General features: G+C 54.1%; 1 protein-coding gene across 3 annotated transcripts in view; it reads right to left on the bottom strand.

Moving 5' to 3' along the window:
* LOC122379611 (spectrin alpha chain-like) overlaps window positions 1-22,910 on the bottom strand; it is a 68,059-nt gene that overhangs the window by 34,462 nt on the left and 10,687 nt on the right. The window contains exons 1-30 of one of the 3 annotated variants that reach the window (XM_043361945.1): window positions 21,429-21,691; window positions 16,945-17,341; window positions 16,315-16,450; window positions 15,779-15,909; window positions 15,264-15,452; window positions 14,785-14,973; window positions 14,394-14,564; window positions 13,637-13,804; window positions 13,105-13,344; window positions 12,720-12,908; window positions 12,283-12,438; window positions 12,007-12,139; window positions 11,453-11,807; window positions 11,113-11,255; window positions 10,708-10,952; window positions 10,199-10,387; window positions 9,827-9,961; window positions 9,518-9,658; window positions 9,118-9,237; window positions 8,722-8,913; window positions 8,301-8,457; window positions 7,721-8,082; window positions 6,719-6,867; window positions 5,774-6,509; window positions 5,356-5,487; window positions 4,877-5,058; window positions 4,044-4,553; window positions 2,681-2,901; window positions 1,566-1,846; window positions 550-759 (exon numbers count right to left, since the gene is read on the bottom strand). In XM_043361945.1, coding sequence (XP_043217880.1) covers window positions 550-759; window positions 1,566-1,846; window positions 2,681-2,901; window positions 4,044-4,553; window positions 4,877-5,058; window positions 5,356-5,487; window positions 5,774-6,509; window positions 6,719-6,867; window positions 7,721-8,082; window positions 8,301-8,457; window positions 8,722-8,913; window positions 9,118-9,237; window positions 9,518-9,658; window positions 9,827-9,961; window positions 10,199-10,387; window positions 10,708-10,952; window positions 11,113-11,255; window positions 11,453-11,807; window positions 12,007-12,139; window positions 12,283-12,438; window positions 12,720-12,908; window positions 13,105-13,344; window positions 13,637-13,804; window positions 14,394-14,564; window positions 14,785-14,973; window positions 15,264-15,452; window positions 15,779-15,909; window positions 16,315-16,450; window positions 16,945-17,334 — 6,552 coding nt within the window. In that variant the 5' untranslated portion in view covers window positions 17,335-17,341; window positions 21,429-21,691. Of the gene's footprint in view, window positions 1-549; window positions 760-1,565; window positions 1,847-2,680; window positions 2,902-4,043; window positions 4,554-4,876; window positions 5,059-5,355; window positions 5,488-5,773; window positions 6,510-6,718; window positions 6,868-7,720; window positions 8,083-8,300; window positions 8,458-8,721; window positions 8,914-9,117; window positions 9,238-9,517; window positions 9,659-9,826; window positions 9,962-10,198; window positions 10,388-10,707; window positions 10,953-11,112; window positions 11,256-11,452; window positions 11,808-12,006; window positions 12,140-12,282; window positions 12,439-12,719; window positions 12,909-13,104; window positions 13,345-13,636; window positions 13,805-14,393; window positions 14,565-14,784; window positions 14,974-15,263; window positions 15,453-15,778; window positions 15,910-16,314; window positions 16,451-16,944; window positions 17,342-18,307; window positions 18,435-21,428; window positions 21,692-22,910 lie in introns of those variants that run through there. The other 2 variants (XM_043361944.1, XM_043361946.1) reach the window with 2 other exon arrangements.

Here is a 22,910-nt window from a genome sequence, read left to right as displayed (position 1 = left end):
CCGACACCCGTCCGCTGGTCGAGTTCTCGACTGTCGAATTGAGAGAGCGGGCGCGCTACCAGGCCGACGGAGCGAGGCGGATTTCACGGCCGATATCGGCGTCGGGAGATGTGTCAGCGCCGAGAATGGGAGAGCAGGTGCGTCCGACAGACCGCCGCTCCAGCCCGGAGACTGACACATTCGGCGCCGAGAACTTCGGGATGTTTACGCGAGTTAGCGCCGGAGAGCTTCCCGGAGAACTTGAGCGGTGAATCGGGGTCGCACTGAACACCACATTCGCCGAATCTCAACTTGTTACAACTTGACATTTCCATAAGCCGTAAACGGCGACTCAATCCCCGACCGCTGAGTTTATGATATGATCTAATCTACTACGATGATGACCCGCAGCGCATTTTATGTCATCTCATCGGCACTGTAAGTTGATATACCATCTGAAAAGCTCCCCCTCCCGATTACACTTCCTCATCATGTGGCGAGTTTATTTGATCAATATCTGCCCTCCAAGGCAAAATGATCCTGAGACGGCACCCGTCCGGCGCGACCTACCTGGATGATCTTCTGCAGGTTCTTCCAGGTGTCCTCGAGCGCCTCCATGGTGAACCAGGTGTACGGGTTGGGGCCCACGTTGTAGGACTTGATGCGCTGGTCGAGCGCAGCCAGTCCGTCAAAGTCGGCCTGCGCCGAGACCAGCGAGTCCTGGAACTGCGAGTGCGCCTGGCGCAGCGCGCGGATCTCCTCGGTCGAGTTGCAGCGGACCTGACGGCGGGGCGGGGCGGGTCGGGTCAGGTCAGGTCAGGGCGGGTCACGGCAGGTCACGGTGCGGCGGACTAATTCAAGGGCAGGTCGCGAACGACGGGTCAGGTCACAAAGACAAACTTCGGATGGCCGCTGTCGGCTAAACGGCTAGGAAACTCGCCTCGCGAATGTCCAATATTGCAGCAAACTAGGTCAACGGCCCTCCATGAGACCCCATCCAACCCAAGTATCTAGCTTACCGCTCAACGAACAGAAACAAAGGACGGGCTACACGTAAATCAACAAGGTTCCGCTTTGCTGCTTTGCATACATTAATTCCGGCTACATAGCTCCTAAGAGTTTGCCCCGAATGCATTCAGAAAAATCTTTCACCACACTACCGCAGTCAAAAGAGATAACCGACAGGACTATTTTCGGTCTGAGTGAAGTGAAAGGTTCCGCGTCATCGCAAATGTATCATTGCGGCCCATTTCGACTCGAGTAACCCCCTCGTATACAAGACTACGTCGTCACAAGACGACGATGGACCACTGTCGGCCATAGCGCAATAACTCCGCAACGTCTCTATCAACAAACGCCAATGGGGTCCTCGACGCGTCACCCGCGCGGAACAAAGCGCAGACGGGGCTCCTTTGGGGCTCGTTTGCAAGAGAGGATGGACCCACATGACTCTCCACTGGATGAGGAAGTCGAGTCGCTGGATAGCGGTAAATCGAGCGTCAAGAGTCGTGGCGAGTCACCCACTGGGAAGTCATGACTATGATAGGCAGTAGGCACGACAGGGCGAGCACAACGATGAGACTCACCGGATCGGTAAGGTCCTCCTCGGCGTTCTCGAACCACGAGTTGAACGCGGACGCCTTCTTGGCGAAGAGCAGGTAGAGCTCCTCGATCTGTCGGAACTGGTCCTGCATGCCGAGCAGGCGCTGTTTGCGCTCCTGTGAGTGGGCCAGCAGCTGCTGCCAGCGGGCCATGACGTCCGCGTGGCGGCGCTGGATGGCCGGCGTCTGCTCGTGGCCGGCCGACACCAGACGGTCCTTCAGAGAGGTGAAGTTCTGGATGCCCTCCAGCTCGAAGGCGTGCAGACCTGGCCGGCGGAGGGGAGGGGGGGGGGTGAGACCGATGGGACAGCGGCGCCGCGCGGAATAATGCAAACAACGGCGATAAAAACCAGCAAGGAGACAAATGGGGCGGGCGTGGCATTGATTCGTAAAAAGGTCGGCCCACAGCAGCACAGCTGAAGTTGTACCATCAATGTTGCAAACGTAACTACAGTAAAACAAACTCAATTGCACTACAACTTTGCCGCAAATTCAATCTTCGGAGTATTGCAAAGCGAGGCCCATCAGAAACCAGCCGGCAAATGGAACAAGTTTCGTTTCTGTCTGTCTGCCTGAAAAGACAGTAGCGGTTGAACCGCACAGTTGCCGCGGATTCGAGACGGAATTTGCAGCATGGGAAGGTTCACTTCCTGGGTCAGAAAAGCGTCTGTCCGTCCGGGATGTCATTCAATCGCCCCGCACCGCCATAACTCCGCCTTCAATAGCAATAACACAAGATGAAGATGGAACCCCTGACATCCGGCGTATATCTTTCACATATGTCTGTGGCACGCTTGGCCGACATTGGTCTCCGAAACTAACTGCCATCGGGTCCGTCTCAAATGGCGAGCGGTGTGCGTCTCCCCCGTGACCCGTAGCGGTCGTGGGTTACACTCTACACTCATCTCCCTTTCCATTTCCCAAGTCTGAGCGCCTTCCTCCCAAATTATCTTTCTTCCCATCTCTCGCTACCTGACCGCCCCAAATGTGACTATCCTCCCTCCCTCCCTCCCTCCTCTCTAACCTATCTCCTCTTCATCCTTCCTCTCTTCTCCCTTGCTCCCTCCCACCATCTTCCCATCCCGCCCACCCACGCTCACCGGCGTCGAATGTCTCCTGTTTGGTGAGCAGGGTCTGCACGGTGCTCAGGTCGCGGCCAAAGTCCTCCGACTTGACATGCGCCTCCTTGTCGGCGATCCAGCTCTCGACCACGTCGGCCTTCCACATGAACTGCAGGTAGGCCGAGTTGTCCTGCAGCTTCTCCTTGCGGCGCCGGGCCAGCTGCGACAGGTTGTCCAGCTTCGACTGCAGCTGCTCCGACCTGGGAGACACCGGGGAGACGGGAGACGAGGGGTGATACACGTGGGTGGGGACAGAGTAAGACGTCACGTGAAATTCAATCATGTGCCGGAGTCCGGAGATAGGTCCGGATATATTCAGCACACCAAAATCCTGCTATCATTAATTTGCCGCATAAATAATCCTAGAGGTCATATAAAAATTAAACCATGATAAAATAAAGCGCCCATGTTTAAATTTCTTGTCCAATTACTGGTCTCGAGGTGAATGGCAGCGCATATTAACAAAAGATTAGCTTATGCTACCAGCGAGTACCAAACTTGGGCAGGGAGCACCCGCGGCTTAGAGAGGGAAGTCGGCCAATGATCTCAAATGGGCCTGTTGACATTTGGCGATCCGCTAACTCTCACGTAAGAGGATTGTCGAGTGCCTGGTGGCGGGTTTTCGCCGCCAGTCACCCCCATAGGAAGGCGGTTCCGGAGCCGGAATAAATCCAACTACGGCGACCAACTCGCACACTTCAGTCCGGCCCAATCACGCAGACAAGCATACACGGCACAAAGACCTTTGTCAACAGCCCTACATTGTCGTTCTGCAATTCCGCGCCTGTGAACTACGGGGCAAGTTTTGTGTACGGACCCGCTCTGAAGTGCACTTGGGGAGACTCCCAGAAGCGGCATTTTACCGGCGAGCACCAATGTCGGTAGGGTTGGGAAGTTTTACACAAGATCCACGACCGAAGACAAACTACCACAATCGAGTGTAACTCGCTGTTAACCTTTCTGAATCTTGGCTCACTGCATGCACGACTAAAACCTCATAAATATTAATTCAACGGCGTAACATGTTTGAGGTCAATACACAAACGTTGAAAGCACTAAGACTTACGACACACCTGAGTTGAATGAGACGAAAGGCTTGGCTAACTGAAATCACAGCTGCCACATTACGCATCATAATTGCAAATAAAATTTCGATCTACTGAAGTTACGCCTTCTATCTGCTGTACCTTCGTGCTAGCTCGCCTCCCCGCCCCGCCTGTACCTTCGTGCTAGCTCGCCTCCCCGCCCCGCCCATCCATGCAGTCCAGCGATCAAAGCCGAGTGACGTGCACCAACTCTATCCCACGCCAGCCCAGTCTCCGTCCCCAGCCTGTCGTCTCACCTGGCTCGGATCTGGTCGGCGTGGTGGTTGCCCTCGGCGATCAGCTGCTCGCCCTGCTGCAGCACGTCTTTGAGCCGGTCCGTGTGCACCGACAGGTCCGTCTCGAACGTGTCGTGCTTCTTGAGCAGGCCCTGCACGGCGGCCATGTTGTCGCCGTAGTCGTCCACGGCCAGCAGCTGCTGCTTCTCGCTGATCCACGCCTCCTCCTCCTCCAGCTTGGCCAGGAACGTCTGGTACACCAGGCTCTGGTCCAGCTTCTGCGAGCGCGCCGCCGACGTGTGGCGCAGCTCCGACCACGCCTGGTCCAGCTGGCGGATCCGGTTCTCGATCTGCGGGATCTCAGAGGCCGTGCTGACCTCCATCAGCTTCTGGCCCGACTCCTGGACGCGCTGCAGCGCCGGCTCGTGAGACGCCACCTCAGTCTCCATGCGCTTCTGCTTCTTCTTCAGGTTCTGCACACCAGTCAGATCGCGACCATGGTCGTCAGAGGCCACCAGAAGCTTCTTCTCCCTGCGGGGAAAACGGACGACGGTAAAATATCGCAACCATACAGGCTGCCCAAAATTCGCGCGACGTGCAGTCATATCAAGAAACAGCAGTGACAATATTTTATCACGGCGATCGTGTGTGATTTAAAGCACCGCCTTACTCATAAATCCAGGGAAAACGAAATTACATCCTGGCAGTCGTACAGAAATTCAACAGTCAGCAACAGCACTGCGAACAACTTCGTCGACAGAAAAAAAAACAGATTGGTCGTCCTGCCAAAAACGAAAAACAGTCTCGCCCTCGCTTTTCTCATCCCTCACGTCCCGCCCTTCGCCCCTCCTCACTTGATCCAGCTCTCCTCATCGGCAATGTCGCGGAAGAACTGGTGCAGCGTGAGCGCCTCGGCGAGTCGGGCGCGACGGTGCTGCGCCAGGTTCTGCACGCGCGTGAAGCGCTCGTTAACCGAGCGGCGCTTCTCCTGAATGTCGGCGGTGTCGAACTGGCCGCTCTCCACCAGACTGTCAGCCTGTCAGGGAGCAGAGAGCGGTAGCTGTCACAATGACGGTCCTGATACCTGTCACACGCTGTCAGGAGGTTTGCAGCCATAACAATATCATAAATGGGTGCATGAATGAATGAAGGAATGAATGACTGAATTAATGAATCAATGAACAACAAATTGTATTGTACCTTTCACAACAAATTGTATTAGGTACATAAAGTACATAGTTCGGGCAATATCAAACAATAGAAATCAAACTGTATGTTCTCTTGCAGATCCCTTGGGTATGAGCAGACCATGACTACCCCCGCAATCACTGACCTGCTGGTTCATGTCGTTGACGCGGTCCTCGTGGGCGGCGATGTCGTTCTCGACGAGGTCGTGTTTCTTCATCAGGTCCTGCACGGAGGCCAGGTCCTTGCCAGCGTCCTCCGCTGTCATCAGCGACTCCACCTAAAGGGACACGGAAGCCGATGTTATACCAGGTGGTGACCCCTCACATCAGACTTCAGAAGGTCACCCGACTCATTAACGGGACCCGCGTCAATGAGCAACTCAGAATAAAACTCGCATCGCAGAGCTTCGTCTGTCACGCCTAATCTGCATAATCGAGATAACGTCACGGCTTCCATTTAACGAGCATTTTCAAAGTGGTAAACTCACCACTTGTGGCAGGTGATAAGAAGTTACCGGACAGTGTCCGGGAAATCCCTCACGAGCCGCAGACGTCCCCACTCACCTCTCCGAGCCAGAAGTCCAGATCCTTGACGGCGGCCACGTAGGTCCTCTGCTTGTTGGCCTCCTTGAGCTTCATGCTCTTCTCCGAGGACTTTTGCGTGAGGAACTCCCACTGCTCGGCGATGGAGGCCAGCCGCTGCTGGACGGCCTCCTCGCCGTTGGCGCACTGCTGCTTGTCGATCAGGTTCTGGCCCACGCTGAGCACGTTGCCGATGCGATCGGCGTTGGCAGCCAGCTCGGCCTCGAACGCCTGGTGTTTCTGGTGTTTGGACTGGATGTTGGACGGGTCCTTGTACGACTCCTCGGAGGCCGACTGCAGTTTCTCGGTGATCCACATCTCCATCTCGTCGGCGTCGCGCGAGAACTGCTGCAGCGTCTGGGACTCGCCCAGCTTGCTGCGCTTCTCGATGAGCGCCTCCTTGAGGTTGCGCCAGCGCTCCAGCACCTCCTGGCGCTTGCCGTCGATGTCGTCGGCGGCGTAGTGTTCGGCACCGATCAGCTGGTCGGCAAACGTCGTCAGCGCAGAGATCTTCTCCTGCTGCGCCGAGATGGCCTTGTCGAAGTCCTCGTGCTTCTTGATGAGCGCCTCGACGTTGTCGCCCTTGGCGGCGTCCACCTCGTCCGAGGCGAGGAAGTCCTCGCGGGCCTGCATCCAGTTCTCGGCCAGCTCGCAGTCGCGGTAGAAGAGCTGCAGCTCCAGACACTGGTCCAGACGCATACGGCGCTCGATCCAAGCCCTGGCGACAACGACCACAAGTTAATTTCAGTTACATTAACACTGGTAGCAAACAGCAGACCACAGACCTCTGTATACAGAGGTCTATGAGCAGACAAACCCCAATTAAGATAAAAATGCACGCGTCTGAATGAAAGTGTTTTGTTATCATGTGATCCACTCAACATTCGGTAGGTGGCTAGGTTTGCGCAGTTCACCGGCGGCACTCACTTTTCGAGCTCCTGCCTGGCCTGGTTCATCTCCTCGAGCCGCTGCTGGATCTCGGGACTGGCGTAGTGTCCCGACTGCAGCAGCTGCTGACCGAACAGCTCCAGCGCCTGGAAGGTGCCGGCGCGAGCGTCGATCTCCGTACGGTGCTCCTGTGGGCGACAGAGGGGTGATGGAGGCCAATGTCAGCGACGAATCAATGGAGGTAAGACTCTGTGACGATCCAGTAATACCCGATAAGCTGTCGATTTCAGATACCGAAGAATGAAGGCATGATGAACACAGGAGATATAATTCATTTATAAAAGCTATGATGTTCATAGTCAACGGCAGCTGCAATCTACGATCATCCAACATTCGACAGGATATTTATCATGGGCACATGAGTTTTTCTAAGCAGCAGCGTGCGTTATATCCAACAATTCCTGCCGCTCACCCTATTTAAAGACCCGTTAAGATTTCACCACCTTCACGCCATCCCGCTCAACAACCCCTCCCCTTCCCCAGCCCCGCCGGGCGCTGGCAGGTCGGGTCGCACCAGCGAGATTGAGACAAACAGCACGGGGGCATGTTTACCCGCGCCGTCCCATTTGCAATGGAGATTCGCCGCTGGGAAAATGGCGCGCTCCAAGTCGGAGCTAATTTCGGCCGTCGCCGCTCGGTCACGACCGAAGCGGCGCAGACGGAGCGGAAACTCGCCGGCCGCGGAGGTACCGCGCACGACAGCGCACGTCACCCGGTGGAAAACACGCCGACGGGCTGAGCCGGCGCTGCTTTACAGTCGTCCGTACTGGTACAAACGGGCCGGATGACGCTTAACATGGTTACAGAGATACACACGCACTGTCGGGGTGACAGGACGGACGTGAAGGGCTTGTATGTGATAAATAAGAGGAAGACCGAGTCCAGAGCGACGTAGCATCCGGGCATCCAACTCCACAAACCACAGCCGTTTACAAAAAGCTCAGCATCCCCACGCTATAAATCGGAGCCGCCGGTGCTCACCTGGTGCCTCTCAAGGAGCGCCTCTGCGCCGGTGACGTCCTGGGCCAGCTCGTCAGAGGCCACCAAGCCGCGGCTGGTGTTCACCCACGACATGAGGTCGCGGTAGTCGGACAGGAACCGGTGCAGGTCGTAGCTGTCCAGCAGCTTCTCCTTGCGCGTGTTGGCCTTGCCGGTGAGCTGGGTCCACTGCTCGTTGATCTCGCGCTGCTTCTGGTAGATGGCGTCGCTCTGGTCCGGGTGCGTCTGGATCAGACGGTTGGCAGCGTCGTCCAGCTGGCGGATCTTGTCGCCCAGTGCGGCCAGGTCGCGCTCCAGACCCTCGTGCTTGCGCTGCAGGGTCTGCACAGAGCGCAGGTCCTTGCCTGTGGGGAGAAAAAGACAAGTCAGATGGGAGGTCTCAGAGAGAGTACCAACTAAGCAGACAGGAAGGGAGATGTCATATGTTCACAGGGTAAAGATGACACGACATGACACACGTGGAATAAGACTTCAACATTCATTCACTTCAGATATTCCAGAGTTCAATATAAGAGCTACATCCAATACGGATCTGCATTCTGCACGCTGTCTCGCGCCGTACCGCAGTCGTCGTTGTTGAGCGCCTCGTCCTTCTCCTGGATCCAGTCGACCGTCTCGTCCACGTCGCGGTGGAAGCGCTGCACCTCGTGCGCCGAGCCCAGCTGGTTGGCCCGCTCCTGGGTCACCTCCTGCAGCTTGGTCCACTTCTGGTTCAGGTCCTACAAACATCAGACGTGGAAACAGTCACACACGCAGCAAAGACGGATCATAACTCAGCAGCAGGCCGATGTTCGAATAAAAGACGCTTTGTTTTGCGGTAAACAAGTCTAGAAAGATCACTCTACACTGACATATGCTTGAGCCTCCACCAGCATAATACAGCAAAGCAAGGAGTTACTCATGATGGCCGAATGGGCCAGTACTCAGTACCGTTGGCCATCACCTCCCCCTCGTGCTTTCCCCGGCCGGCCGCCAGTCCGTACCTGGATCTGGGTCTGGATGCGCAGCGCGGCCTCGGTCTGGCCCAGCGTCATCAGCTGCACGGCAATCTCGTTCATCTCGGCCAGCCGGACCTCGTTGGCCTTCAGGTCGGCCTGGAAGTCGTCAAACTTCTTCTGCAGCACCTCCACCTGCTCCAGGTCGTCGCCCACGTCCTCGACGTCCGCGTGCTGCTCCTGGGGGACGACAGAACGGGACGGCGGTCAGGTACGGCGGCGAGTAGCTCAAATGGCACCGACGTTCCGGTAAAATGCGAAAAGCGCACTTGGTGCCTGAGGGCATTGTCTCACAAGCGCTTAACAGCTACAGTATGGTTAATTGACACCGAAGTGCCTTTTCACCCAATTTTGATCCATACCCCGAGCCGAGAGACGTCTTACCTTATCGCGGATCCATTGAGACAGCTCGGCCGCCTCGCGGACCAGCACGTAGGCCTTCACCGTCTCCTTCAGCTTGTTCTTGCGCTCGTTGGCCAGCGCCAGCAGGTTCTGGTACTGGTTCTGTAATGGGGAGGGAGTATAGTTCAATAACTGTTCAAGGAAAACAGCAGGTGGTGAAGCTGCATTAAGTACAATATGTAGCTCTGACTGAAGTGCACATACGATATTGATATGCCTTCACTGGACAGTGGACTGTTGACAGTCATGCTTCGCTTCACAGGCTCGTCTAGTTGGACTTTCAAAAGATACGATCACAAACAGTCCTAGGACGCTCCCGCATAGCAGTGTTGTCAACTACGCAATATCTGGCGGTTGGCCGTGTACAAGAGACGTGTCGTACCTCGATCTGGTTCTGCCGGTTGGCGATGGAGCTGGCGTCTGCCAGGTTCTGCTGCGAGGCTGTCAGAGCCGAGTCGATCTTCTTGACGTAGGCAGCCGGCACGAAGCCCTGGCGATCGTTTACCTCGACCTTCCACCAGTCCTGAGTGTGGGAAAAGGGGCATCGTTAGTCATCGATAGGAATAACAGGTGAAAACATATAACCATGGGGGACGCGGTCACTGGCTCAAGGATGATCTATCAACTGTCTGTAACTCATTCTTTAGAATCGTTTGAATTAAAAAGTGTCACAAACGCAGCCAGTTCCCACCTTGTTGTTGGAGTTCAGCAGGGTGAGCACGTCGTTTTTACGCATGGAGACCTCGCGGGGCGACTTCTCGGTGTAGTCGTACAGCGCCTGCACAAACTCTTTGCCCGTGATGTCAGCCACTGGCGTCTCGTGTTGCTGAAAACACCGACGGGAGAAAGTTAGATAGGGACCTGATAGCTGACCTCAAAGGACGAAGAAACAGTGCTGCACGACAAATATGATGGCACATCGAACTTACATGGCACCTTAGCATATGTCTGACGCATTTCGATTTTTGCTTCTACATATGGACTTCACTCAGCTGTGCTGGCGCTCTAATGAAAGATAACGACTGGCACGCTGCCCCAGTCCTCCCGAGCCGGCTCCACTCACGCTGCACTGGTTGGCCTGCTGGCGGAGCGACTCGACGGTCGCCTGGAACGCCTCCAGGTCGGTGATCATGGCCTCGTGCTTCTTCAGCAGCGCCTCGGACGAGTCCTCGTCCTTGCCGTAGTCCTGGCCGCCAGCGATCGGCTCCTTCTCCTTCATCCAGGCCTCGGCCTCGTTGGCGTCGGCCAGGTACTGCGGGAGCGCGCAAAGAGTGTCACAAAATGGGTCCAGGGCAAATCGATGATCTATGCTCAATGCAGCCAGTCTGAACGAAACACTCATAAAATAAGCCTGATCACAAAACGCAGAAACAATAAAAATGGCCGCAATAAAAGTGTGCCAAGAGTAAACGTCGCTGGTAATCAGCTCCTTATAAAAAAGAGGGGGCTAAAGAGACACAAGCATACACCGACGTAACTCTCATTGATAACGATGTTCAATTAAGCTGGTCACATCCCCCACACCATCCCACACCTCCTCAGCCCCCCCCCCCCCCTTCCCGTACTCCTCACCTGGTGTGCGGCCAGCGAGGCGTCCAGGTCCTGGCGGCGCTGGGCGGCCTTCTCCTTCAGCTGCTCCCACTGGTCTGTCAGCTGGGCGGCCCGCGTGCGCACCTCGTCGCTGGCAAAGTGGCCCTCGGCCACCAGGTCATCGGCGTCGCGCAGCACGGCGGCGATGCGCGGCTCGTGGTTGTTGATCTCGGCCACCACCGCCTGGTGCTTCTTGGTCAGGTTCTGCACGCCGATCAGGTCACGGCCTGAGGGGAACAGCGGGTTACTGAAACAGGACGGTCGTTAGGAAGGGGATGGTTTTTCCATTTTTCAAACAACAACTGACTGATTTCAGTGGCCGCATTTCCACCCCATTATCGCCCGTGCCGCCGCAGCAGACCCGGAGCCGTCCGCGGTTGTCCGTACCTCTGTTGGTGCTGGCCGCCACGGGCTCCTTCTCGCGGATCCAGGCCGCCTCGTCCTCCATATCACGGAACAGCTGCTGCACGCGCAGACTCTCCATCAGACGGTGCTTGCGCAGCTGGGTCGGCTGCTGCAGCTGCTGGTACCTGCACACGCGAAACGTGAGTCGTTAGACAGTGTCAAGCGGGCCGGCCATACACCCTGAGAGATAGTCGTTGTGCGATTTAGCACGGCTGAGACAATTAAAACATGTGTGCCTTGGTGTTTTCTCGAATACCTATCAGTTCTCATTCACCGTCCCACCTAGTCAGGTTAGCGGCGGCAGGTGTCGCCTCGGACCCACCTCTGCACCAGCGTCTCCGTCTTGGCCTGGATATTGGGCGCGTCAAAGTGGTTGGCCTCGGCGAACTGCTGGGCCTGTTTGCGCGCCACCTCCACGCGGTCGGCGTGCGCGTTCACGTCGTTCTCGAGCAGGGCGTGCTTCTTCTGCAGGTTCAGCACCGACGTCAGGTCCTTGCCGTAGTCCTCGCTCATCAGCTGTCCCTCCAGCTCGGACATCCACAGGTCCATGTCCTCGAGACTGCGGTTGAACTGCTGCTGCTCACTGGCCTCGGCCAGCTTGGCGCCCTTGCCGCGGGCGGCCTCCTCCAGGGAGCTCCACAGCTGCTGGATCTCAGTCAGACGCTCGGCGATACGGTCTGAGGGCGGCGCGGAACGGCATGTCAGTCAACGGTAGACGAAATGTAACCGATATTCGCCACAAATCAAATATAGTTATGCTGTAAATTAACAAATACTGTAAATTAGTGTTCTTGCCATTCCCCCAAACAGCATTTGAATGCTTCGCTAAGCCGACGTCCATTCGACCGACTGCCAGCGCTCAGACGAGCCACTGACCGGCCGCGTAGTGTTTGTCGTCGATGAGCTTCTCTCCGGCGCTGGTCAGCTCCTCGATACGCGACGTGTTGGCCTTGATCTCCTGCTCGAAGTTCTGGTGCTTCTGCACCTTGCCGTTCAGGTTGGTCGGGTCCTGTGACGAGGGTACGTGAACAGTCAGCGAAAGGCATACCTCACACAGCAACTAAAAGAGCAAAGTTCCATGAACGCATAAATAATTTAATAAAACTATCAGCTGTCTCGACATGACCAATCCCGCTACCCTTGAGCCCTCACCAGGTAGGACTCGTCGTTGGCGAACTTGAGTTTCTCGTTGATCCATCCCTTGGTCTCGTCACAGTCGCGCTCGAAGGCCTGCAGGCGGTAGGAGGCCTCGAGGCGGGCACGACGCTCGGCGGACTTCGCCATTAGCTGGCTGCGACGCTCCAGCAGCTGCCGGGGGAATTAGTTGTCAGCGTCAGATTCGCGCTGTCAGGAGGGCAGCAAGAGGCAAAATTAGTGTCAAACCACTCGATGACAATCTGATGGAGAAAAAAAAACAATGAAAAGTCTTAACAGGTGAAAATCAATCAATATCAGCAACGCTGGAAAACGAGAAAACGTCGTGATGAAACTTCCCAGCGTCTTGGGATGACTATTACAACCGGCCCGCTCAAATCTATAAGATTCACGCTCAAATCTATAAGAAGTTAGTCAAAGAGTGCGTTACGTACAGCATCACGCCTCTGGGTGACATCCTCGGCAGCGTAGTGCTGTCCCTCGATCAGCTTGGTGGCGAACTCGTTCAGCGCCTTGATCTTCTCCTCCTGAGCGGCCAGCGACTTCTCAAAGTCCTCGTGCTTCTTGATCAGGGCCTCCACAGAGTCCAGGGAGTCGCCCAGGTCGTCGTTCGACAGGAAAGCCTGGGAATCGAAAACATCGTCCCCGGTTAGTGATATAAAGTACGGGTTAGACGAGAGCTGTCTCCCCATTTGGTAAGCAAGTATACAGTAGCTGACAGCACCGAGGTCTTTTTATAGAGCAGTTGCCCATTGCTCGTGCCTCCATTAATAAAAACTGACCGATGACCTCACACGTCCTCTAGTCCAAGTCTCGTACCTCCTGTTTGGCCATCCAGGTGTCGGCCTGCTCGGTGTCGCGGTAGAAGAGCTGCAGGTCCATGCACTGTTCGTAGAGCACGCGGCGCTCCTCCCACAGCTCCAGCAGCTGCACCTTCTCCTCCGAGAGCACCTCCAGCTTCTCCTGAATCTCGGCGGCCGACTCGTGGTTCGAGTCCAGCAGCATCTGGCCAGACTCGATCGTGCTGCGGAAACTATCCTCGCGAGCGTCGATCTCGCCCTAAAGATGTAGGCATAAGGGTTAGCAAGGCATACGTGATGCTGTCTGAGGCCTGGTATTGAATATGATGATGATGAAAGCAGCTGTGAAAGACACCAACAAAATTATTTTGACTCATTCAAACAGAACCCAACATTACGCATCAATCTGAATATCGCGACTACAGCAGCATTTCAGGTCACTCAAACCATCCCAGACACAAAGATTCCTATTGTGTGCTACCCACCTCCAAAGTAAGAAAATCGAGAACCCCAGTCATCACGAGTGCCGCCGTCTACCCGTCCCGCCATACCTTGTGCTCCTGGTGGCGCTCGAGCAGCGCCTCGGCACCGGCCACGTCCTTGGCCAGCTCGTCGGCCGACACGATCGCCTTCATGTCGTTGATCCAGGAGACCAGGTCGCGGAAGTCGGCCAGGAAACGGTGCAGGAAGTACGACTCGTCCAGCGCCTGCTTGCGCCTCTGTGGGTGATGGCAGGGGTGAGTGTCAGAGGACGTGGTGAAGGTCAGCAGTACAGCATGGTGATGACGAGAGCTCAGCAAAGCTATCCACTTCATTATCTACTTGTAAGTTTGGTCCTATTGAATTTCACGCGTCACGAGTAGTTCAAGTACGGCTCTCACGAGATTAAGCGGTAGGTTTCGCACTTTTACATTTCCGGTTATATCTCATAAACTAATCGATCTACGATGAAGCCATTTTCCACGATCATAGCCGGATTGTTACCCAACAAACAAGTCGATCGCATCTTCAACACTTAAAAGCTTAAGACGACGAAGATATAGCCTGACGTACACTAAATTTTCTAGGTGCTTCTAGGTTCTAGGTTCTACCGCTAAAACCCGCGAGACCTGCACATACATACCGGGGCGGAATGACAGCAGTCTTACCACTGAATGTCACGTTCGTAGAGATTGTCGCGGAGCGCAGACCATTTTCAGCCGACCGAATTCACCCGGTCTGCTAAATACCCCTCACTCCTCTCACCTGAGCCCTGGTCGGCAAGCTTCTCTCGTCCTATAAGCTCTTCTCGCCTTCTCACCCTCTTACCTGGGCCTTGGCGGTGAGCTCCTTCCAGCTGTCGAGGATCTCGGCGTTCTTGGCCTTGATCTGATCCTGGTGGTCGTCGTGGATGCCGCAGAGCCGAGTGGCCTCCTGCCCCAGCACCATCACCTTGTCCTCCAGCGCCGCCAGGTCGCGCTCCAGACCCTCGTGCTTACGCTGCGGGGAGGACGGACACAGCAGTCAGTCAACCGGTCACAACTGCTGCAGAGAGCTGGAGACAGTGGCCAAAGTTCTGTTATACGAGCAGAAAGTCAAATCGAAACTCGGATAACACTGCGTTTACGGTTACATGAATGTTATCCTGTAGCTTGTTTTCCACTGACTAGCTAAACGATGTGATTATTCCGTTATCTCCAAGAGCGAGGATCTCCCGTACCTGCAGTGTCTGCACACTGGCCAGGTCTCGGCCCGTGTCCTCCGAGCTCAGGATCAGGTCCTTCTCGTTGATCCACGAGATGGCCTCGTTGGCGTCACGGTTGAAGCGCTGGATCTCGTGGGCTCCGAACAGTTTCTCCTGACGCTGCAGCGCCAGCGACTTGAGACGCGCCCACGACTCGATCATTTCCTGTAGGGATCGGAGAAACGGAGCGTCAGACAGCCGAACCGATACTGCGGGATCGGTGGTCATAAAAACTTCACATCGAAAATAATGATCATCACACATATAATTGATCTTCAGTCACTTAGTTCAGTTAGTTCAGATCTTCAGATCTTCAGTATTGATCAAATCAGATATAGAACAGGCGCCGCAGAATGTAGCTGAACTTTACACATTTTATGCTACGCTTCGGAATACAGTGTATAGCGGAGCATAAGTTCATGTGTAAGCAAGTCCTGGTCGCCATAATAACCGACCTCCTTGCGCGATCGGATGGTCTCCTCCTCTGGGTGCTGCTCGGCGATCAGTTTCTCGGCCTCCTGGGTGACCTCGGTAACGCGGTACTCCTGCGAGGTGAGGTCCTTCTGGAACTCGTCAAACTTGCGCTGCAGCACCTCCACGTGCTCCAGGTCGGTGCCGATCTCGTCCGATGTCACGAACACCTCCTGTGGATGGATGGGGGAGGGAGGGGCGTGGTCAATCATGACACCACGACAGAGAGCACACTGCCACTTGGAAACTGGTCCGCATAATTATGTACAGGTAAATCATGGCAAGGAGTGAAACGCAAGGCACTGCTGCCCAGCTATTGCTTGGAAAAAATGTCAAATAACAATGCAGCATCAATCAACAAGTGATTCGCATTAAAAATGTTCAATGGGCGTTTTCATACATTATTCACTTCAAAGTTCCAATGGCGATGCCTTGCTACACAGCGTGATGTATAATTGAGACCCTTTGACCCACAGCTTCAGCCGCGCGTCTGACTGACCTTGTCGTGGATCCAGAACATGACCTCGTCGTACTGGCGCAGGAACTGGACCAGCTTCAGCGCCTGCTGCAGCTTCATGCCCTTGTCGGCCAGCTTCGACAGCAGCAGCTCCCACAGGCGGTGCAGCTCGTCTGAGTGGCACAGCGATAGACGCAGTCAGCAACGATCAACGTGCCGCACAATCATCAAAAGGTTTTGAGCAAACGAAGAACAAGTATACCAAAAAATGCGAATCTTTTTCCCCGACAACATAAGAATGCATATTTCTATACACTCTGAAACAAATTGCATGATTTTAATAATCTCAAGGGACTTGCGTTATTACTGAAAGTTTCATGCATTCCATCATCGGCCATAATTACCCGTGTCCCCGCTAATCGTATGCGTCACGGTCGCTTCCAGTCCGGAAAACCAGACCCCATCCCCTATCCACCCAAATCATCCGCCTACACTCCATCCCCTCTCCACCCCGGCTAATAGTCTCCTCCCGTGCCCTCCCCACCCCGGCCTGTTGTCTCCCTCCGCCGCCGCCTCACCGAGCCGCTGGCGGATGATCTCCGAGGCGAAGTGGCCCTGGTTGATCATCTCGGTGCCCGTGTTGTCCAGCGTCACGATGGCGTTCGTGTGCGCCGCCACCTCCGCCTCGAACGCCTGGTGCTTCTGGATCTTGGCCTGAAAATAGCAAAATATAATCAGTGATATTTTTGTGGTTAAAGCAATGCCGACGGCGCGGTGGTGTTTTAGATGTATTTAACAGAAACTTATCGTTTGATGAAGCGCCCGAGTCATCAATATTGAATATTGAACGGTATATTGAAACCAGCAATCGCTCACGCTCGTGAGCTAGAGATTGGCTGGGCACTGCATCCATAGATAGCACAAATCATGAGTACACAAGATAAAGCTGTCAATCATGACAGGTCTATAAATATGGCCACACACTTGAAGAAGATAAAAACATATCAATGGTATACTTGAACTTCTATCGCAAAGTCTCCGACTCAAGCACCCGATTCCATTTCGTCCCACGTCCGTCGGCGTCTCATTCAACTCGTTCACTCAAATCACACCCGTCCCATTCCATCCGGTCCCGTTCTATCCCATTCCATCCCGCTCGGCTCGTGCAATCCCGTCCCATTCACTCCTTAGTCCTTAGTTCCACGCACCTGCAGGTTGGTCGGGTCCTTGTAGTTCTCATCGGAAGCCGCCTGTAGCTTCTCCAGGATCCAGGCCTCCAGCTCGTCAGCATCGCGCTTGAAGTATTGGAAGCGGCGGCTGTCGTCGAGCTTCTGGCGCTTGGCGTGCGCGTCCTGCTTGAACTGGGCGTAGCGGCTGAGCACCTGTTCACGGCGCTCCTGGATGTCCTCGGCCGTCTCCAGGATCTTCACCTCCTTGGGCACGAGCAGCGGCGCCTGCTGCGGCTGCTGCGGCGAGGCCACCGGCTGGGCGGCCGGCTGCGGCGGCGGGCTGGCCGGGGCCGGCTGCTCCGGCTGTTCCGGCTCCTCGACCACCGGCTCCGCGGCCGGGGCCGTCGGCGGCTGCTGCTCCTCCTCCATGTCGGGACTGAAAGCGGACACCGGCCGGGGTTAGATCGCAAACATCAACAACCGTAGTTGTTTTGTAGTTCGTTACTTTCTCAGATGCTCAATATCTGCGTTTGAGCAGCCAAATCAACGTCTGTTTCACAGGTCTGTTTCATATACCTAATTCGCTTGCAGCATTGATGCGACCCCCAAAAAGGTGTCCGACACCAAATGATTTCATTCAAATTGAGCTAACGGTAACTGAAACACCTGCAAGGTATAAGAAATGCTAAAAATTGGCTCATCTTCAGTGTTTAAGTTTTAATGCTGTGACCGGCCATGACCGCAGCTGGGATCGGTCCTGAGTGCCCACGCCGTAAATCCACGGTTTCGATCGCGACGACCGGGTGACGGCCGTGGGCGATGTCACCGCATAAACGGAAGAAGTCACAGCATATTCCAATGATAATCGATTCTATGGAACCTTCTTGTGAATAATAGTTCTGCGCTCTGATGTCTGGGTAACCGACTATTTCGCCATGAAAAATCACATAGCTTATGATCAAAATTAGAGGTCCTCCTGCCCCCAGGCTCCGCTCCCCAGTCCCCACATGCTTATCAGAAAAGCTGAAGATTTGCAGAAAAATTAATAAATAATTCAACCTCGGTAGCATTTAGAGCAATTTAGTAAGTGCATAGATAACAGCAACTTGTGGCAATAGGGCTGAAAAAAAAAACAATAGAAAGGCGGCATTTCATATCACATATTTTTTGTATGTCGGCTACTGGCTAGGTTTCTAACATTCTAGATGACATCCAACCCAAGCCTCCTCAATAAACAACCATCGCTGTGAGTGTGGCTCATCAGCTCGCCAAAGAATAACACGCTGGCACGCCAAAGGAGGTCACAGACAGCACCGGGCGGGGATCGATCCAGCGGCGTCGGCCGACGGACGGCTGGCGTGCACCCCCCCCCCCCCCTAAATCTATCGGCTCAGTCTCTCACCTTGCTGTCCCCGACCTCACTCCCCGTCACACCACCAGTCTGCACCACTACCGATCCTCTATCACCACCGGCGCGGTCGGAGCTCGCGCGGCGCCACGGGCCGCCGACTCGCTCCTGGCCCGCTCCGGGTGTGGCCGGAAGGCGGCCGACGGGCGACGACCGATCGGCCGCCGGCTGGCGCGACGCCAGCGCCGCCCCTCCCCGGCGTGACGCGTCGCTCCCCTCCCCTCCCCTCCCCCAGTCCGACAACGGCCGCCGCCCACCGGAGCGGCAGCGCGGCGGCCCGGCAGCCGTGCCGCCGGCGCTGAGCGGTGAGCCGGGAGAGAGGGACGCCGTCGGCCGCTCCCACAGCTGCGGCGGCTGTCCGCACCGGCACAGCACAGGTGCGGCTATGAACTCTGAACACATGCCGCGTCAGAGCAGGGCATGCCAGACGTTCAGGCGAACAATATAGCCAACGTAACCCGTGCGAGAAATTGTCTTGTTTCAATAAAAGCGCAGACACCGCGATGAACGGGGCATAGTAGGGCATCGCGTCTTGATTCCGTCTAGAGCCGCTACTGTTCCGCTGGCTTCCCACTCCCTGTCTCTCTGCCAACTCAGCCCGAGACGCCACTAGGGGAGTCTATTTCCAGCGCGCTGCTGAGGAGCCCATCAGGCCCATTCCGCCCATTACGCTCGGTGACGGCAGCCGGCGCGCCGCTCTCTGGACTCCGACGCCCTGACACAGCAGCCTCCATCATACATTATACAGCGACCAGCGCACCAGCGGTCGCCACGCCAACGTTCGAGTCGAGGTCACCCGACGGCCGTGGGCCGCCCGCCGGTCACCGTCAGCGTCGGTGGCCGTCCAGTCACACCAGACGTAAAACAAACAGAGCGGTCCGCCGCGAAACCTAGGCCGAGAAGGCTCGGGACATGGCCATGGGCGGTAGAACTGGCCGGGCCTGAGTGCTGAAACTAACCGAGCCTGGTAGTTGAAACTAGCAGGACCGTGTAGCCGAAACTAGCCGGGCCTGATAGATAGCTGAACCTAGCCGGGCCTGGCCGCTGCAATTGGCCGGGCCTAGTACTCGTAGGTAGGTAGGCCGGGCCTTGTCGCTGGCCACTCCAGGCGGGGCTATGTGGAGCTGGGCCCGGCGCTGCAGTGACGCCACGGCGCTGGCACGCAACCATGATGAGTCATCCAGCGGGTGCAGCTCTGCCGCCGCTGAAACGGACCTCGCCCAGTGCCGGGGTTGGTCCGTATCGCTGCGATAGAGCCCAATCGGCCGGCGATTCTTACAGGACTGAGTACACTCAGACAGGCCATATCTCAGGGCTCAGGTCACGATAGCGGCCATCCACCAATATGAACTCGGCCGGTATTGGATGCCATTTCAGGGAGGGGGAGGGGGATGGGAAGATAGCGGCCGGCTAGCGGTTTGAACCACGGTCGAGGAGTGAGATGCCTAATCGCGACAGATCCGGTGTCAAACAGCGGGATGGTGGAACGTGTTAAGGCCTACTGTCTAGCTTCTTTCACAATTAGCCAGCCTCTTTCCCCACAATTGAACGCTGCCCATCATTCTGAAGGTGACTGCTACCTATAGTACCTACCTACTTGAAACTCATGAGAATTGATATTTGATAGTGTCGACATATTGCAAAAGAGGATTGATCCTTGGCATTTTTAATCAATGAGTGAGCATATGAGCTAACACTTACAGTAACTAGGTAACTACCATGTCCCACCTAAGTGAATTGATGACAGCTTGTTTGTATCACTAGAATAGGAAATAATGAATTCCATCAACTTCAATGAGATAGTGCCCTGTGGAACATGTTTGAATAACAGTAAAGCATGTTTCAAGCTGATCATTGAGATCATTCCCAGCTCACACTGCACTTTCCTCTTGGCATAGCAAAAGACTGAACCATTGACCAAATGACCATAAACATATAACAGCCAGTTATCCAGCTGAAAAATGGGAATCACTTGTGCCTACCTGAGTGCATTTTTATATTTCATGTTTAGCTTATTTTGGACTACAAGTTTGAAAAGTTTCCATGAGCAAGCAGGTGTCTGGCAGCTTTTACAGGACACATGCAATGCAGCTGCACTGCTGACTGCACATTGTGCAGGCTGTTCATTATCTCAGAAATAGGTATATGAGGATCTGAAGCTTCTCCTTGTTACAAATATGGGCTTGAACTTTTAAATTCCTCCATATTAACTTTTATCACATTTTTTGCACTTAGCAAGTTCATTTGATTCCTATACCTACTATAGACATAGTTTGGTAGAAGACCTTCTAAGTTAGTGTGTCATGAATAAAAGCTAATCCTCAATGCAGTTATATCCAATATTATCATAAATAACTATTATCACCACCATCCATCAGTTGTAGGTTGTAGGTTGTAGGTTGGTAGGCTGTAGGCTGTAGGTAAGATAAGGTCAGGTATGATTGTCTTGTTCTATATTAGCTGAGAAAAGACACTTTTGATGCTCTTGAAATGAGGCACTTTGTGGCATAACTGATATACAGTGAACCCCTTCTATACAGTTGTGCTTCATATTTCTTATGTCCTTTAGCATTCAATAGCATTTTGAAGCAGATTAACCACATCGCTAATGGTGCAAATTTACATCACATATGTTCAACATTAACCATGACAATGCCTAGGCTATAATTAAGGCCAGATTGCAGGCCAGGGCCCAGGCAGATGTCGTGAAGCAGGGGGATGGGTTGAGATCCTTCAGTCAATGATTAGGTAAATCGTAAGCACAGGGATTGGTGCTGCACACAGGGCCTGCACTCTGCAGGGTGCAGGGCCTCCATAGACAATATCTTGATCTTAATTCAAATTAAGCCATCACTGGTCATGCTTTGCAATACAGACTTTAATCCTACCTAAATTCAAATCATTGTCTTAAAGCCTTACTCAAAATACACTAATTTAAAACCACTGACAATAACCATAGTAAAAGCGCATAACTGTAATCGCGGAGCATTTATGTTCAGGTTCAGTCACAACCTTTTCCTGGGCATCCAGACAAAATAAGCATTGAAAACTAAGTGCGCATCAAAGATTAACTAATATATGTCTATACAGTGAGAATGAAAAGAGCGATACTTACTTTATATCGTAGTATAGTCAGGAAACCGGTTCAGGTTTATTTGGCGGATGGAAAGTGGGGCACTCAAAGCACGAATTGGTTGACCACTGATGAAACAACAAACTTCAGTTGATTGTGCAACAAAAAGTTTTAATTTTTCAGCGTGCTCTAATATTGTGAAAATTATCGCGACACCCCTTATCTTCTAAAAATGTCAACGCCCACCACAAACTCCACGGACACGCCCGTCTTCGTCGCTCGGCGGGGTTAGGCCCTTTCGGTCTGGCAAGACCATTTCAGAGCCGGGAGGATGATGATTTGATGCCAGATGAAAACAATCTAAAACAATTTAGCTGTTTTAGAATACTACCAAAAGGGAATGAAGGATATACTAGAATAATCCGGCTGAAAATACATTTTTATGAGGTAGAAATTCCATACATGATGTTTTGAAAAAAATAGGTTTCTGAAACTGAATGAGAATAAATTTAGTGCCAACTAACCCGAAAAAATAGGAAGTTTTCAAGAAAAATTGGATATGAACTGGTAGCTAACTAAGGGTAAAAATAGGATTAACTGGTAGCCAACTAAAGGTTGAACAAGGGCGGACAAAGGAACGTCTCCAAGGGGGGCCAAATCAATCCATCCCGAAGATCATCACACTTTCTTTTGTTTATTTTGTTGTTAAGGACCCTTTCCCTCCATTGAAGCCATTGCAGACTCGGAAGAATTATGGGGATTAGGGGGGGGCATTGGTCTGGGCGACTCACCCTAGTGACTAGTGAGTCGCCGGCATAGGCGGCGGAACGGGGAGGGCACCGGGGCACCGTGCCCCCCTTTGATTTTGGCATTTTAACATTAGCCCTTTTAAGCTATGGGCGTTGCATGGAAAGAATGGAACCAAAAGTCGGCAGTACCTCCCTTAGCTGAAGGTGTTCCGCCGCTACTGGTCGCCGGGGCTGACCCGTCCAAATGGACAGGCCGATCAGCCCCCCCCCCCCCCCCAACTCATTCACTGCACTCGGCTACGGGTGTGCTCCCTTAGAAGCAGCGGCGCGCTCCAATGGGAGTCGCCCGCATGGGATAAAGTTGCCTGTCCAGCCCGGAACAGGGATTGCGGCGTGGAGGATTTTACTGTCCTGAGGACAGAAACGACTGAACGGGGAGCACCGCTGATTGATCACTCAGCGCTATATCGTACAGAACGGGCTTGGCTGGCGAGTTCCGCAATGCCCCGCCTGCGATTCCTTTCCCCGCGTACGTGTGCTCAAACACCTGCTCTCATAATATTTTGGATTCACTCCCCTGATTCAAAGTCCTTCGTCATAAATCCACATCAAGTGGCCGCCATGCAAACGACAGGCAGTATAAGTCATTTATTTCCTAATACAAAATAGCCATTGATACACGAGGGGATCATCAACAAAAACTTAACCCACCAACACACACGCGCCGAGCACACATTGGAGACCATTGGGAGGTGCTCGGGACCGCCCCGCTGCA

This window comes from Amphibalanus amphitrite, unplaced genomic scaffold, assembly GCF_019059575.1.
Source record: "Amphibalanus amphitrite isolate SeventyFive unplaced genomic scaffold, NRLGWU_Aamphi_draft 000081F_arrow, whole genome shotgun sequence".
Taxonomy (NCBI): domain Eukaryota; kingdom Metazoa; phylum Arthropoda; class Thecostraca; order Balanomorpha; family Balanidae; genus Amphibalanus; species Amphibalanus amphitrite.
The sequence above is the reverse complement of the archived record's forward strand: the minus strand, read 5'-3'. Positions and strand labels throughout refer to the sequence as shown.